The 13,916-nt window shown below is 40.2% G+C and overlaps 1 protein-coding gene across 1 annotated transcript in view; it reads right to left on the bottom strand.

Annotated features, from left to right (window-relative positions):
• LOC134791225 (thrombospondin type-1 domain-containing protein 7A-like) overlaps positions 1-13,916 on the bottom strand; it is a 187,232-nt gene that overhangs the window by 44,638 nt on the left and 128,678 nt on the right. Inside the window, exons 3-4 of the mRNA XM_063762200.1 lie at positions 13,407-13,503; positions 7,253-7,360 (exon numbers count right to left, since the gene is read on the bottom strand). Of these exons, the coding sequence (XP_063618270.1) occupies positions 7,253-7,360; positions 13,407-13,503 (205 nt within the window). The remainder of the gene's footprint in view (positions 1-7,252; positions 7,361-13,406; positions 13,504-13,916) is intronic.

The following is a 13,916-nucleotide window of genomic DNA, read 5'->3' as shown; positions in this document are numbered from 1 at the left end:
CTGTGAATAACGTTCCCCTTGCCTCCTGTACACTTTTCTGCGCCTATCGTTGCAGAACAGGCACACCCTGGTCTCATCGGAGAAGAGGACAGCCTTCCATTGGTCGACCGTCCAATCCTTGTGTTCGCGAGCAAACTCACGTCTGACTCGCCGATGCTCTGCCGTCAATTTGGGACCCGTAGCCGCTCTATGGGGCATGATCTTCTTCTCCCGCAACCTTCTTCTTACTGTAGAGACACTCACCACCGTTCTCCGAACTGCTTGCAGCTGCTGCTGCAGCTGGACAGCGTTGGAGAAACGGTTCCGCAAAGACGTCGACACAATAAAGCGGTCGTCTCTTTCGGAAGTGCAGCGTTGTCCTCCGGATCCAGGCTTCCTGGTGAAGCTTCTAGTCCTCTGGAATCGATGAACTGCTCGGAGAACTCGGAAACGGCTTATGTTGAGTTGCCGAGCAACCGCAGACTGCGTCATTCCTGATTCCACCAGGGCTACTGCTTGAGCTGCTTCTGCTTCCGTGGTATCCATTTTCTTGGGGTGTTTTCTTTCTCCAGCTGTTCCGGTGTGACCTCTGTGAACTCTGGATACCGAATGACCCATATTCCACTTTTACCCCCCCTTTTAAACCTATCCAAGGTAACGCAACTAGCGACCCTTACAACGCGTATTGTAGGTGTTCTTTCAGAACGCCGTAATTTCGTGATTATTATTATTTTTCCCAAAAATGCTTTACTCATGTTTTAATGCTTATTAATTGTGCCTTTAAATGATGTATATATTGTGAGGGTATAATACATATGATAAGAGCTATATTCGCTTAAAACAAAAATCGGTGGGTGTGCGATTTCCGTGACGCCGAGTGTAGTTCGACAAGAAATTGTTGAAAATTATTGAGGGCGCCACTTCCTACGTAACTGTCCATTTTTGACGTAAAATGCTTAAACATTGCAACAATTCAGTATGAATTTTTTTAGTTCCATTTTATTCAATTTCTACTATTTTATGTCGCACTATATACCCCTAGTGTAAATTTCATTAGATAGCGTGACGTGACGTACGTGTTTGCGTTAAGTCTCATTTTGTATGGGATGTTGAGTTTCCAAAAATCCCGCTTGGCGCGCTGTTAAAAATCACATACAAAATAAGACTTAAAGGCTCCGACACACAGGCGCGTATTGCGGGCGGCGCGTGAGCGGGGCGTGCCGCTTTTACATATAAAACGCTCACGCCGCGCTCACGCCCCGCCCGGGAAACGCGCCTGTGTGACGGAACCTTAACGCAAACGCGTACGTCACGCTAACGATGATAAAATTTACACTAGGGGTTCTGTTATCTTGGGAATTAGAGAGCTATATTTACTAAAATATAGCTTTGATCTCTCGGAGTAATTAACAATGGAGCCGCCATTAACAGGCGTTCCCCTCTGTCGAAAATAGGCGGCCAATGGTCAACCACATGTCAACCATATGTATGGACTGACGTTTATCTGACATGACGTACCTATACATTTGATGTGCCCCTCCCCCGCAAAAAACGGCAGACTATTTTGTACCGAAAATTTTAGACATGGCGTCTCCGTTGGTTATATCCTCTAAGTTTGATCTAAAATAAAATGTTTGATTATATTTACGACATATAATCAGACAGACAGACATCAGGTATACTATAGAAGGGAAAAGTAGGGATTAACATTTCATATAGTGTTTGTTGTAGTGAATTTATCAAAATATGTATTAACTTAACAGTTGCGTTCAGTTGATCTTTGTACTGCTTATTCTGTAAGTTTTGTGTTTATTTTGTACGCTAAGAGTTTAAACATACACAGTGTTTGGGCTAAAGTTTACGGCAAACATTGTAAAACGTTCATGCCGGTGTACGATCGATAGAAGGTTACGACCTGTGCGAATTAAATATTCCTTCTAATTGTTAGCGACAGGGGTATTATACTGCCCTCTTAAGCTAAAAAGCCGTATTTGCATTCAGTTTTCATACAAATTGACTGCAAATACGGCTTTTTAGCTTAGGAGGGGAGGGTATACTGGTATGCTAAACGTGGCACCCTAATGTAGGTCATAAATTATAAACACTGTGGTAGGTACTGGGTTTTTGTGGCTAACGTACACAAAAACAATAGTACAAAATATGATATTAATATAATATTAGCCTCTCCCATACAATTAAAGGCACGCTCTTCAACGACATTCAAGTAATAAGTACCGATACCAGACATTTTTTTTTATTCAACAAATTACACAGTATGAGTCATGACAGTTAAAACCAATTCACTGTGGAATTCATATAAAAGTGTATACTATTATGTAATCAATAATATAGCACAAACATTTAAAATACAAATCTAATATACACGGTGGCCAAAAAATTAGTACATTCTCGTTGCCAGGCAGGTTTTGGGATTATACTGAGCAACTTTTACTATGAGACCAACCCCGAAATTGCGAAAAAGAAATTTACACTCCCATAGAAAATGGACCAGCCAAAATGTATGAAACAGCCAAGGTTTTTTTCGTGATTTCGGGTTTGGTCCCATAGTAAAATTTGTTCAGTATAATCCCAAAACCTCCCTGGCAACGGGAATGCACATATTTTTTGGTCTCCCTGTATAACAGACGACTCGCGTTTACCCATCGCCTCACAGAACTTCATACATTCACTACAGACAACAGTACGGTTACCATCAGTTTGTCACTGATATAAACGCCGTCGAGAACGTAATTTACTTTCTATACGTCCCGTTTGCACTAATATGCGAGTGCGAGCGAGATGTATAGAAAGTAAATTACGTTCTCGACGGCGTTTATGTCAGTGACAAACTGATGGTAACCGTACAGAGGGGCTACCGCGAAAACCGAAATTCGCAAATTGCGGGGATCTTACTCTTTTACTCCAATGAAGGCGTAATTAGAGTGACAGAGAAAAATGCCCGCAATTGACGATTTTCGGTATTGGCGGTAGCCCTACAGACCATTATATAATGTTATTTGACTGTTCATTGTCAAGTTTCATGTTATTTCAAAATGTATTTCGTTTTAAAATGCGAGCGTAACTTCAATTGTATGGCGGCGGCTAGGCTCGTGTGACTTAATAAAACACAATAAAACCAGGAAAAATATATTAGTTTATATTGGATAGTAATATAACAGGGCCAAAATAGATTCTTATAGGTGAGCAACTTTGCCCCTAGGGCTAAAGTTTTCTGTAACTAAACTAGTCGTTCGCCCCGAACTGAGAACTCGCGGTTAGGCAAAAATTATGTAGAGCGATTTTGTTGCACCTACTCGTACTTACTCGTATAGTGTGACGTAAAATAGTAGAAAATAATTTTTAAGAAAAATAAACCGACTTCTAAGGAGTCACCGTTCACAGGAGGATTTAAGTCACCATATAGATTAAAATAAACTGTATCTGTGGTAAGCCGAAATATTTCCCGTCAAATGTCAAATACCTATATTATGTTTATTTTTATCTTGTTAATAGTTTCAAAATGGTAAATTTAAAAACGATATTATAAAAGTGTAAGCCGAGCACTTTCATTTGATACCAAACTCGATCATACTTTCTTGCAAATAAAATGACCAGAATAGCAAGCCCCCTCACAACCAGCTATTTGGCCTTCTAAGCTTTTCTAGCTCAATAACCTCTTGATCGAGCCTGCTCATAATTTAATGACTAAAATAGAATGCCCTCGACTACATGTTTACCCAATTTCATTTAAATTAGAACAAATTTACTTTAGTCATTGAGTATCAAACTATCTTCTGACAGTTCAGCTTAAAAACATCGAAATGCCGGGACGTGCCGCTAGCCAGCCGCGTGTTCAAAGTTGAATGTAAGAACTTCGTTCGCTTCGCTCGCTCGTTCGATAATTGTCAGCGCCAGGGGTACACGGTGTATGCTAAACGCGGCACCATTTCGTAATGGGTTGCTCCACTTCGTGAGTTATTGCTTTAAATGACCAACAACTGGCAGCTTTTGTAGTAATAACCTTAAGTGTTTGATACAATATTATTTCATGTTCAGTTCAGACTAATGAAAAAAAAATGGTTGTCTGTAAAGTCTGTTTACGGACGATAATTTTGCGTGATAACGTCAAAAGAAAATATTACCATAACATTACGTAACGTTACCATGGAGATCTGTCCACAACGTTACCATGGAGATCTATCCACAACGTGACACTTTTTCGTGCATGCTACCGGTGTTCATCGATTTATAAGACGTTATCACGTCAAAAAAGGTAATTTTTTATACAAATTACCGTTTCAAGTGTTCTTACGAATGTTAAATAGGGATTACTTAGGTATTTACCTCTAGGATTCGAGGGAGACCCACGAGCGAATAATAACAAAATTACATCATATCTTCTACCTCGCGTTGTCACAAACGCGATTAATAGATTTAGAAACGATATGGATTTGATGTGTCAGTGTCAAGTGACGTTTTTTTTGAAGAGCTCGGAGGTTCTGCGTCGTACTAGCATGTCGGGTACGGAATTCATGAGCAGGCAATGAATGGTCAACTGCGTTGGTGTGGACCTTGTACGCATGCCGCCATCAAGATTGCCTAAAGTTGTGTTTTACTCCGAACTAGCTTCGGGTAAATGCAAGGCCGGTGGATAATATCCGCGGTACAAGGCTACAAGGACGTCCTGAAACGCCACCTGTCGGCCACCGGCATATCGTGTGAGTCGTGGGAGGAGCTTGCAACTCGGAGATCGGACTGGCGAACTGCGGTCAACACTGGTCTCAACGACTTCGAAAGTGCACGCCTCGAAGATCTTGACGCTAAACGCCAGCTTCGAAAATCTCGGCCCAAGCCCTCCTACACATACACTTACGACTCAATTGGCGAGCTTTATTGCATGTCTTGCGGCCGGAAGTTTACAACAAAACTCGGTTTCGCAAGTCACGGTCGAGCCCATCGTCAGGCTTTACTGAATACCTGATACTGATTTGTCTGGGTGTCGCCGTCGACGGATACGTCTGGGAGGACGTCATCATCATCATTTTGTATGAAGAAACGTCACATTTGACACTGACATATCTAATCCATATCGTTTCTAGATCTATTATCTGACATATCTTAAAGTTCGAATCGGGCCAACAGTTACAAGTACATGCAGATTCACATTACTTCATTACGTGCTACGAAACGCGTAGACCCTCTACGAGTCTACGCTCTCCGGCGTAGCGCGTAGCTCCATTATCCCCAACATTAAGTTCTTCATCACCTTCATCTCAATTCGAGATCCATAATCACTTACAACCTTGAGGCCTATTCAGATTCAACAATTTGTTCCGAATTTGATCATATTGTAATTAAATAAATAAATAAGTCGTGCGTGAGACTCGCACCAATCGCCAAAGCGATTATCAATATCGTATTATCAATCAATCAATCAATCAATCATTTATTTCAGACATAAAAGCCCATATCATTTGTTAGTAATACAATAGAAAATAATTTTAATATGCTAATGTTAGTAAGTACACATTAAATTAGAAATAATAATAATAATACAAAAATATATTATTTAATATAGCAAAGACTGTCACATTCCAAACACTACCGCTGTACGTGCATCAGCATCCTGTGGTGTTGGAACGGGCAGTCTAGGCTCTCGGCCAGCACACGTAACAAACCACACCACCAGACCACCAGAGTTATAACCAGTTCAAAACCAGAACAAATGTTAAAGAATCGAAATCTCTCTCTCTGGAGGCCGATTTTGTTTTAACAACTTGATAAGGTTAATATTTTCATTTTCTTTGATACGACACAGTCGCTCACGATAAGCGCTAGCCAGGCACGTTAGCGACTATCACTGGTTGTTGCACGTGCCTCATTACACGGCTCACAGTCATATCAAAACACATTATAGTCAATAACATTGTTGAAACACAATCGGCTTCTAAACCTCCGCTATCGGGAAAAATGCAAATGGCGGCCGTAAAGCAACCGCCAAGTTCGGCGGGATTGTTCTCAATAAACCCGTAAGTGGTTACTGCAAACTTGGACGGATTTAGCTCCACATTCAGCTGCGACCCAGTTCTTAAAGTCGTGGATGCACGCGACCTGAATTGAGATTAGTTGGATTTGGGATATAAGTTCGTTTTAGATACATAGAAGATGACTTATGGTGTTATTCATAAACGCGTTGCTGGCCTGAATTCGCTGTCATTTTGACTTATGTATTTGTAAGAAAGGGATAAAACATAATTTAACTAAATCAGGACCTTCAGTCCTTCAAGTTTTATGAATAAGAGGGTTATATTATATGAGAATTAAGGGCTTTGGTTTTATTGCACCTAATTATCATAACCACAGTGTCTTTATTTGTTCATTTTTTTTTATGATATAGGAGACAAACGAGCAGATACATCGCCTGATGGTAAGCGAATACCACCGCCTATGGACACCTGCAACACCAGAGAGATTGCAAGTGCGTTGCCGGACTTTGAGATGGGAATACGCTCTTTTCTTGAAGGTTTGAAGGTCGTATCGGCCCGGAAGTGCCTCTGCTTTTGTGTGTTTAGCTGTGCGAGGAAGTTTCTGGAGAAACGCACACTTGAGGACTACCAAACATTTAACACAAAACAACTCGATCTTGAATTAACTAAATGTCAAATAGTTTCCATCTTAAATGGCAGACATGTCACAATAACTTTTATTCATGTCCTTTTCATGTCAAAGTACGTTCGAATTGGCTTCCAGTGACGTGAGCCGGTGAAAGATTGTTAGGGTTCCGTACCCAAAGGGTAAAACGGGACCCTATTACTAAGACTCCACTGTCCGTCTCTCCGTCTGTCTGTCTGTCACCAGGCTGTATCTCATGAACCGTGATAGACAGTTGAAATTTTCACAGATGATGTATTACTCTTGCCGCTATAAAAACAAATACTAAAAACAGAATAAAATAAATATTTAAGTGGGGCTCCCATACAGTAAACGTGATTTTTTTTTGCCGTTTTTTGCGGAACCCTTCGTGAGCGAGTCCGACTCGCACTTGGCCGGTTTTATATCCCTAGGATAGCATAGGGCATATGGGTATAGGAGTTCAATAATAACTTACATATTAACTCACATTTATAGACGGGTCTATCGCGAATTTATTTTATTACTTTTATTTACCGACGTTTCGACACAGGTTTCACTTTACTTTACAGACCCGTCTGTATATTAATGTGAGTTAATATGTGTTCAAAACGCGAAAGTTTTAAATATTATAATAACTTACATGTTCTCGACAAACTGTCCGTCCTTCTTCCGGCATTGCACCTGCCGCCGCTGCAGCCCCAGCCTCGGCGAGTGCACCAGGGAGTCCGCCTCGGCGTGCACGTTGAACCTGCACCAACAAATGTTATTGTTCAATTACTATTTTAATAATTAGTCGCATAATTATTAAGGGAGTATTACTGCAATGTTCCTCCGCCAGAGTGCAGCACTAATTTGTTTAGTAAAACCATGAAGTAACTTATACATACTAGGCCTTAAACCGTTTTTTGACAAGTTTTCACTATGACATTGATGCAACAAGGCGGTTTGTTTACAGGTGGTCTACGGCGAAACGCGAAAATCGAAATGTCTTTATCTGCCTCTCTATCGATCGAATAAGCAAGAGTGATAGAGAGGCAGAAACCGAACTTTCGATTGTCGTGTTTCACGGTAGGCCACGTGATTGACCTAGTGACGCATGATGTGTCAATGAGGTTTGTTTACTGTATGTGCTAGTAGTGCCACCTACGCAGAGCTTTGCCTAATATTCCCTATTAGCTGCAGGAAAGTTGCCTCCGATGGTATGGCCATATACGCCGCAGACCGGTAGACTACGTCGGAAATAGATGCCTTAACCTCACTGTCCAAGGCCCTAGATCACGCGGTAGGCGTAAGAAGCGTTGGCTGGACGTCGTGACAGCGGACATGCAAGAGAACAATTTCACACCTGAAGATGCCGAACACCGCGCAAAATGGAGAAGATGAGCAGGAAAGCGGACCCTGGCACTAGGCCGGGAAAACGCTAAAAAAAATTAAGTTTCGATCCCATACGACAAACGTGATTTTTTGCCGATTTTTTCGTAATGGTACGGAACCCTAGCGTTTTCCCGCATAACAGAGCACAAGTCCGTCTCAGTCCGACTGTAAAATTAATATTTCGGGTCATACTTATGTATGTAATATGTTACTACATAGTCATATTAAACCTGGTTTTGGCTGATACGAGTCTCAATCACAACTAGAAAATTCCTGGATCCATAACTTTTATGTCCTCAATACACACTTTTATGTGTACATGTATACATATAGCTACCTACTGTCTATACCTATAAGTACTTACTTAGCTTACAATAAGTAGTTTTATAGTTTAGGTTTTAAAACAAAAATGAGAGTTAATTAAGAATTATTTAGTTAAAAGTTAATTATGAAGAAGCGTCTTTGCTTATTTAAATATTAACAACACAATGATTTCATTTCAGCCTACTTTCGAAGTACTTATCTAGATTTTAGTCGTAATATCATTATCATCTTCCTGGCGTTGTCCCGGCATTTTACCACGGCTCATGGGAGCCTGGGGTCCGTTTGGCAACTAATCCCAGGAATTGTCGTGGGCACAAATTTTTACGAAAGGGACTGCCATCTGACCTTCCAACCCAGAGGGTAAACTAGGCCTTATTGAAATTAGTCCGGTTTCCTCACGATGTTTTCCTTCATGGAAAAGCGACTGGTGAATATCAAATGATATTTCGTACGTATTTTGTCGTAATATAAGGGCATGTTTAAGTAAGGTCATACACAATATTTAAGCTACTTACTCACAACTCACAAAGGGAATACAGAAACAATGGTTAAATCCTAGTCTTTCAATAAATACTAGTACCTAAATTAAGTTAGGTCCTGTTATCGGACACATAACAAAAGGCAAAGACCGGCGGGTAAGGTTTTATTACTCTAGTAATAAAACAATAAATTACGTAGGTATTAGGTTTGGAAGAGATCGGTCCTTAGCGATAAGATTTTTTGTCTATCTCTACATTTAATTTAGTGTTACTACTGCAGTAAAACTACATTTCAAATTTCAAACCCGGGTTCAAATCCTGTCAAGGTAAGGTGGGTTAAGGCTATCACTTGACTAGCGAACTATTCGTCTGATTAGTTAGTAAGTTAGCTAAGTTAGTTATTAAATAACTTAGTTAAGAATTAGCTTTAAGATTTTTGGTTGGGGATTTAATTGAAAATCAGCGGTCTCGCCGAGACCCATCCATTTTACTACACAAATATTTCTAAATTCTACCTGGTTTTTGATTGTACATGCAATTCATTGTTTCTTGTGTTGGTAAATAAATATATTTGGATGGTGTTTAGCAAAAATGAGTCATCCCACATCCATTTTGCAATAAAATGTCAACTTTAATCGTCCATTTTTTGAGTTGACATCTTATTGAAAAATTAATGTGGGTTGACACATTGTTGCTTAACAGCATCCATTTGTTATTTATTTATTTATATGGAATCCTCATACTGTTTGTCTTGCCCCGCGCAAAATAAACTATGTTAGTTTTCCCCACCTTACCGTAAGGGTATTTTATTTGTTTGTGTATAAGCAAACAAATTATTCATCCATAACTCGGGAAAAAATACTTACTTATTTGTGATAAATACGCAAATAAAGGATGACTCACGTTAGACCGGGCCGTGTCCGGGCCGGAGCTTCCGGCGCATCGTTTACTATGGAAAGCATCACATGATCATCTGTCATGTCATAGAAAAGTAAGCCCCGAAAGTTCCGGCCCGGACGCGGCCTGGTCTAACGCGAGTCATCCTTATAGGGTAGGTACCAGCATTCGAACCCGGGACCTCCTGCTTCGTAATAGGCAAGGTCAGATCACTACCAAATAGGCTAAGATGCCGTCTTTTACATATTCATAATTTAATGTTCTTATACCGGTATCGATTTATAAAGTTAATAAGTTATATTATTTATAAAGATACGTCATAATAGTAAGTTTATTGGGTTAGCAAAGGAAACAATATAGAAGTTGAAGCTCTTCGACAAATATCCGATAGTGGCACGCGCCCGTTTCAACCGACTTAGTGGACTTAGTCGCCGGGCGTGTAGCAAAGCCCTAACACAAACATTACAATTTATCAACTCTATTCTGAGAACAAATCAAGGATGACGCTTACGCTAAAAGATTATTGAAGGGTGCAAAAGGGAGACCATCACGTATATGAACATTACATGAGTGCGAAAGAGGTAGACTACAAATGAAAAATCGTGTCCACTTTTGAGCTTCATAGCGGCCTATTGCTTCTGATTCATCATCATCATCATCATCATCTCAGCCATAAGACGTCCACTGCTGAACATAGGCCTCCCCCTTGGACCTCCATACGTGCCGGTTGGAAGCGACCCGCATCCAGCGTCTTCCGGCGACCTTAACAAGATCGTCTGTCCATCTTGTGGGTGGACGTCCTACGCTGCGCTTGCTAGTCCGTGGTCTCCACTCGAGCACTTTTCGACCCCATCGGCCATCTTCTCTGCGTGCAATGTGGCCTGCCCATTGCCACTTCAGCTTGCTAATCCGGTGGGCTATGTCGGTGGCTTTAGTTCGTCTACGGATCTCCTCATTTCTGATTCGATCACGTAGAGAAACTCCGAGCATAGCCCTCTCCATAGCTCGTTGAGCGACTTTGAGCTTCTGATTATCGCAGAATTATTATGAAGAATCATAGATCTACAGTAAAAAAGATTTTCTGACAATTATTAAAACTGCGACAAAAACCAAAATTATGTCAAGTGTCGTTGGAAGTATGGAATTTAGCAATAATATGTAATTGCGTAAATTATTTGCTTTTGTAACAGCATAATGTTTCAAGATACTCGTATAATCACCCTCCTCCTGATAACAGCTTTTCGCGCTAACGTTACCTTATGATACAGTCACGCTCCGTGATTTAGGGTTCTAGCTAAATTGGACTTTCCATAGCGTAAGTATGGAACAACCAACTTAGCTAGGACCCTAAATGGAATAACAATCGCTGAGCGTGATGGTACATTCATGCGGCCGTTAGCGTGCTTGTGTTAAGCATTAGAGTGGGGACTTTTTCGTTAGTAGTAGTAAATACGTGATAACTTTCCTATTGCACACTATCATTAAGGTTAAGCGTCAGTCCGAGATCTGTGGCTCCTTCACGCCCAGTAAATAATTGATCGAATTCCAATATAGAACAACTTAGTTACCAAGCTACTAACTAAGCTTAGCTTAACTTAAGCTTAGCTTAGCTTAAGCTTAGCTTAGCTTAAGTTTAGCTTAGCTTGGTAACTAAGTTGTTCTATATTGGAATTCGATCAATTATTTACTGGGCGTGAAGGAGCCACAGATCTCGGACTGACGCTTAACCTTAATGATAGTGTGCAATAGGAAAGCCACGGAGTAAGCCTAAAGACAAAGACTGCCTCTGGGCCGCTGCTCTATTCTTAGCAATGACAAACACATCCTGCGTGCATCACTGGCAAATACTGGAACTTATACCGATTGTGTACTAGTTAAAATATGTAGGTAAATGAATTATACAACCTATACTTACGCAAAAAGGCTTAGTTATATTATATTCTTAATTTTTCATGGTTTTTAGCGATAAGACCGCATGTTGTTTGACTCTCAAGCCCCTGGTTTTATTGCATTCATATTGACCAATCATGCATTTTTGTGGTAGTTATACTAGTTATAAGCATTTTCCGTAATGGGTCATTTAGTACAACATTTCTTCTAACGAACTGTGCTACTATTATCCCCTGGCTGAAGGCGCAAAAGTACAATATGGAATACCTAGTTGATGGAATACTTAGTTTTTTTTTATTTCATTACAACAAATATTCAACAAATCCTAAAATGTCTAATTTTATCGGCGCCATCATTATATTTCTCCGCTTTATTCTTCAAAGAAAACAATTTAATAGCAAGAGGTCAAGTTTTTCAACGAAACAAAGAGCCATTGAGAGCATTTTCCAATATTGATGTTGTAACTTAGTTACCGAGGAAAGCCATTGCTGGTAGCCGGGCTGTTCGTTTTTATTTTTAGCCTTAAACCTTGAACGCCATTAGATATTTTTAAATATTGATTTGTTACTGATATATAATTTACTGGCAGCTTTCTCGTACCACCTGTAGGTGTAAATAGGAACTAAAGTTGCGGTCAAGGACTTTGAAGTGGGTGTCATTATTTCTTACAAGCTTAAAAACAGAAATTTTAATTATTGACCAAAAGTCTTCAAGGTATTTAGCTTATATCGTGCACATAAATTACGTTCACTCATTCGTTCATTTCACGACCTTTTTTGCAATTAATACGTGTTGCTCTGTATGAAAACATTCACCTCAATTCTACACTGTCGATATTTCTACAAATCCTTAAAAATATCCTTAATAATATTATGCAAGTAACTCAGTCTGTCTCTAGCATAATTTGCGTTCTCGCGCGCGATCCCATACTTGAAATTGTGCTAGATCAGCGGTCGGCAACAAGCGGCCCGCGGGCCGCATGCGGCCCGTGAACCTCTCACTTGCGGCCCGCGAGCGTCCCTGGCTATTTTGTATGTAATATTGACAAACGACAATGCCTGATAAAGTCATAAATATTAACAAAGTACGGCCCGCGTCAACTTCGGTAACTACTATTTGGCCCTTGGCTGCTAAAAGGTTGCCGACCGCTGTGCTAGATGTATGGAGTCGCAAATCATGCTAAAGGGTTTGTTGTTTCTTCATGCTTAAACCGCTGAACCGATTTAGATAAAATTAGCTAAGCAGATAGTTTGAGTCGCGGTGTGCTTTCATCTTTGGATAGTTTTATCACGGTAATCATGATCCTACGCAAACGAAATCGCGGGCATAAACTAGTCGTAGGAGTGAGACGCAGCATGGGCCATAGATGTCAAAATAAGAGCAAATCGACAACAAGTAGAGTTCGAATCGGCTTCATTGTCTCGGAAATGTATTCCAGTATGATAACCTTAATAACGAGACAGGATCCAATTTATTAAATTGAAGCTAAATCCTATTAACTGAGTTGGTCGTTTCCCGCCAGCTTTCGTTTTGACGTCGTTGTTTAGGCATGGAGAATTCTCATCACGCGCGCGAGCGGTCGCAACAAGTTGCGTTAGACTGCACGATTGGCTCGAATTCGTGAGTGACACCGCTGAACTAGTACCATTTTAGTGCCCGTAAGGCCCGTCCTGAGATATACGTCAATGCTCGCATAGCCATTGGTAGAAAACGGCTGGGAATTACGTACAATTAATGAGTGATAAACGTTTCGGTGCAAGCGACTTTAATCATAATCATTCATAGTAGGTTGATACCTAAAATACCATGGCTAATATATCTCAGGCTCACCTCAGTAAAGACCTGGTGGCATGTTCCCCCTCCCCTAGAGGGGAGCACTCCGTCCATCTCCCCACGTATACAGAGTAATCTGCGCTGGGCACCGTTTCTGTAACAAACAAACAACTTTATTAATACTTAAGTAAAATGGGATTCCTTGAATACAACTCTTTGGGGAACAACACGGGTTAATTTTTTTAAAAGTTGCGAGTTAATCCGTATAAATTTAGTGCTAAAATCGAACTTGATTTTTGCATTTAAATTAAGCATGTGAAATCTGTAATATCTTTAGCCAAATGAAATACATATACTTATTATATAGTAAATAAAGGTAGTGGACCCCGCAGTAATTCCTCAGCCAGAAAAAACTTTACAGTATGATAAAGTATCAATAAATAAAAAGTAATGTATAAATCCAAAGAATAATAATAATAGAATTAAAGTAAATACCTAAAGTCTTAAATCGTTAATATCTTTTTACGGAAAAATGCTCCGTTCACACTGTCTTCACCAGCCATATTC

The sequence above is a fragment of the Cydia splendana genome, chromosome 6 (genome assembly GCF_910591565.1).
Source record: "Cydia splendana chromosome 6, ilCydSple1.2, whole genome shotgun sequence".
NCBI classification, from domain to species: domain Eukaryota; kingdom Metazoa; phylum Arthropoda; class Insecta; order Lepidoptera; family Tortricidae; genus Cydia; species Cydia splendana.
Note: the sequence above shows the minus strand (reverse complement) of the source record. Positions and strands in the feature narration are given on the sequence as shown.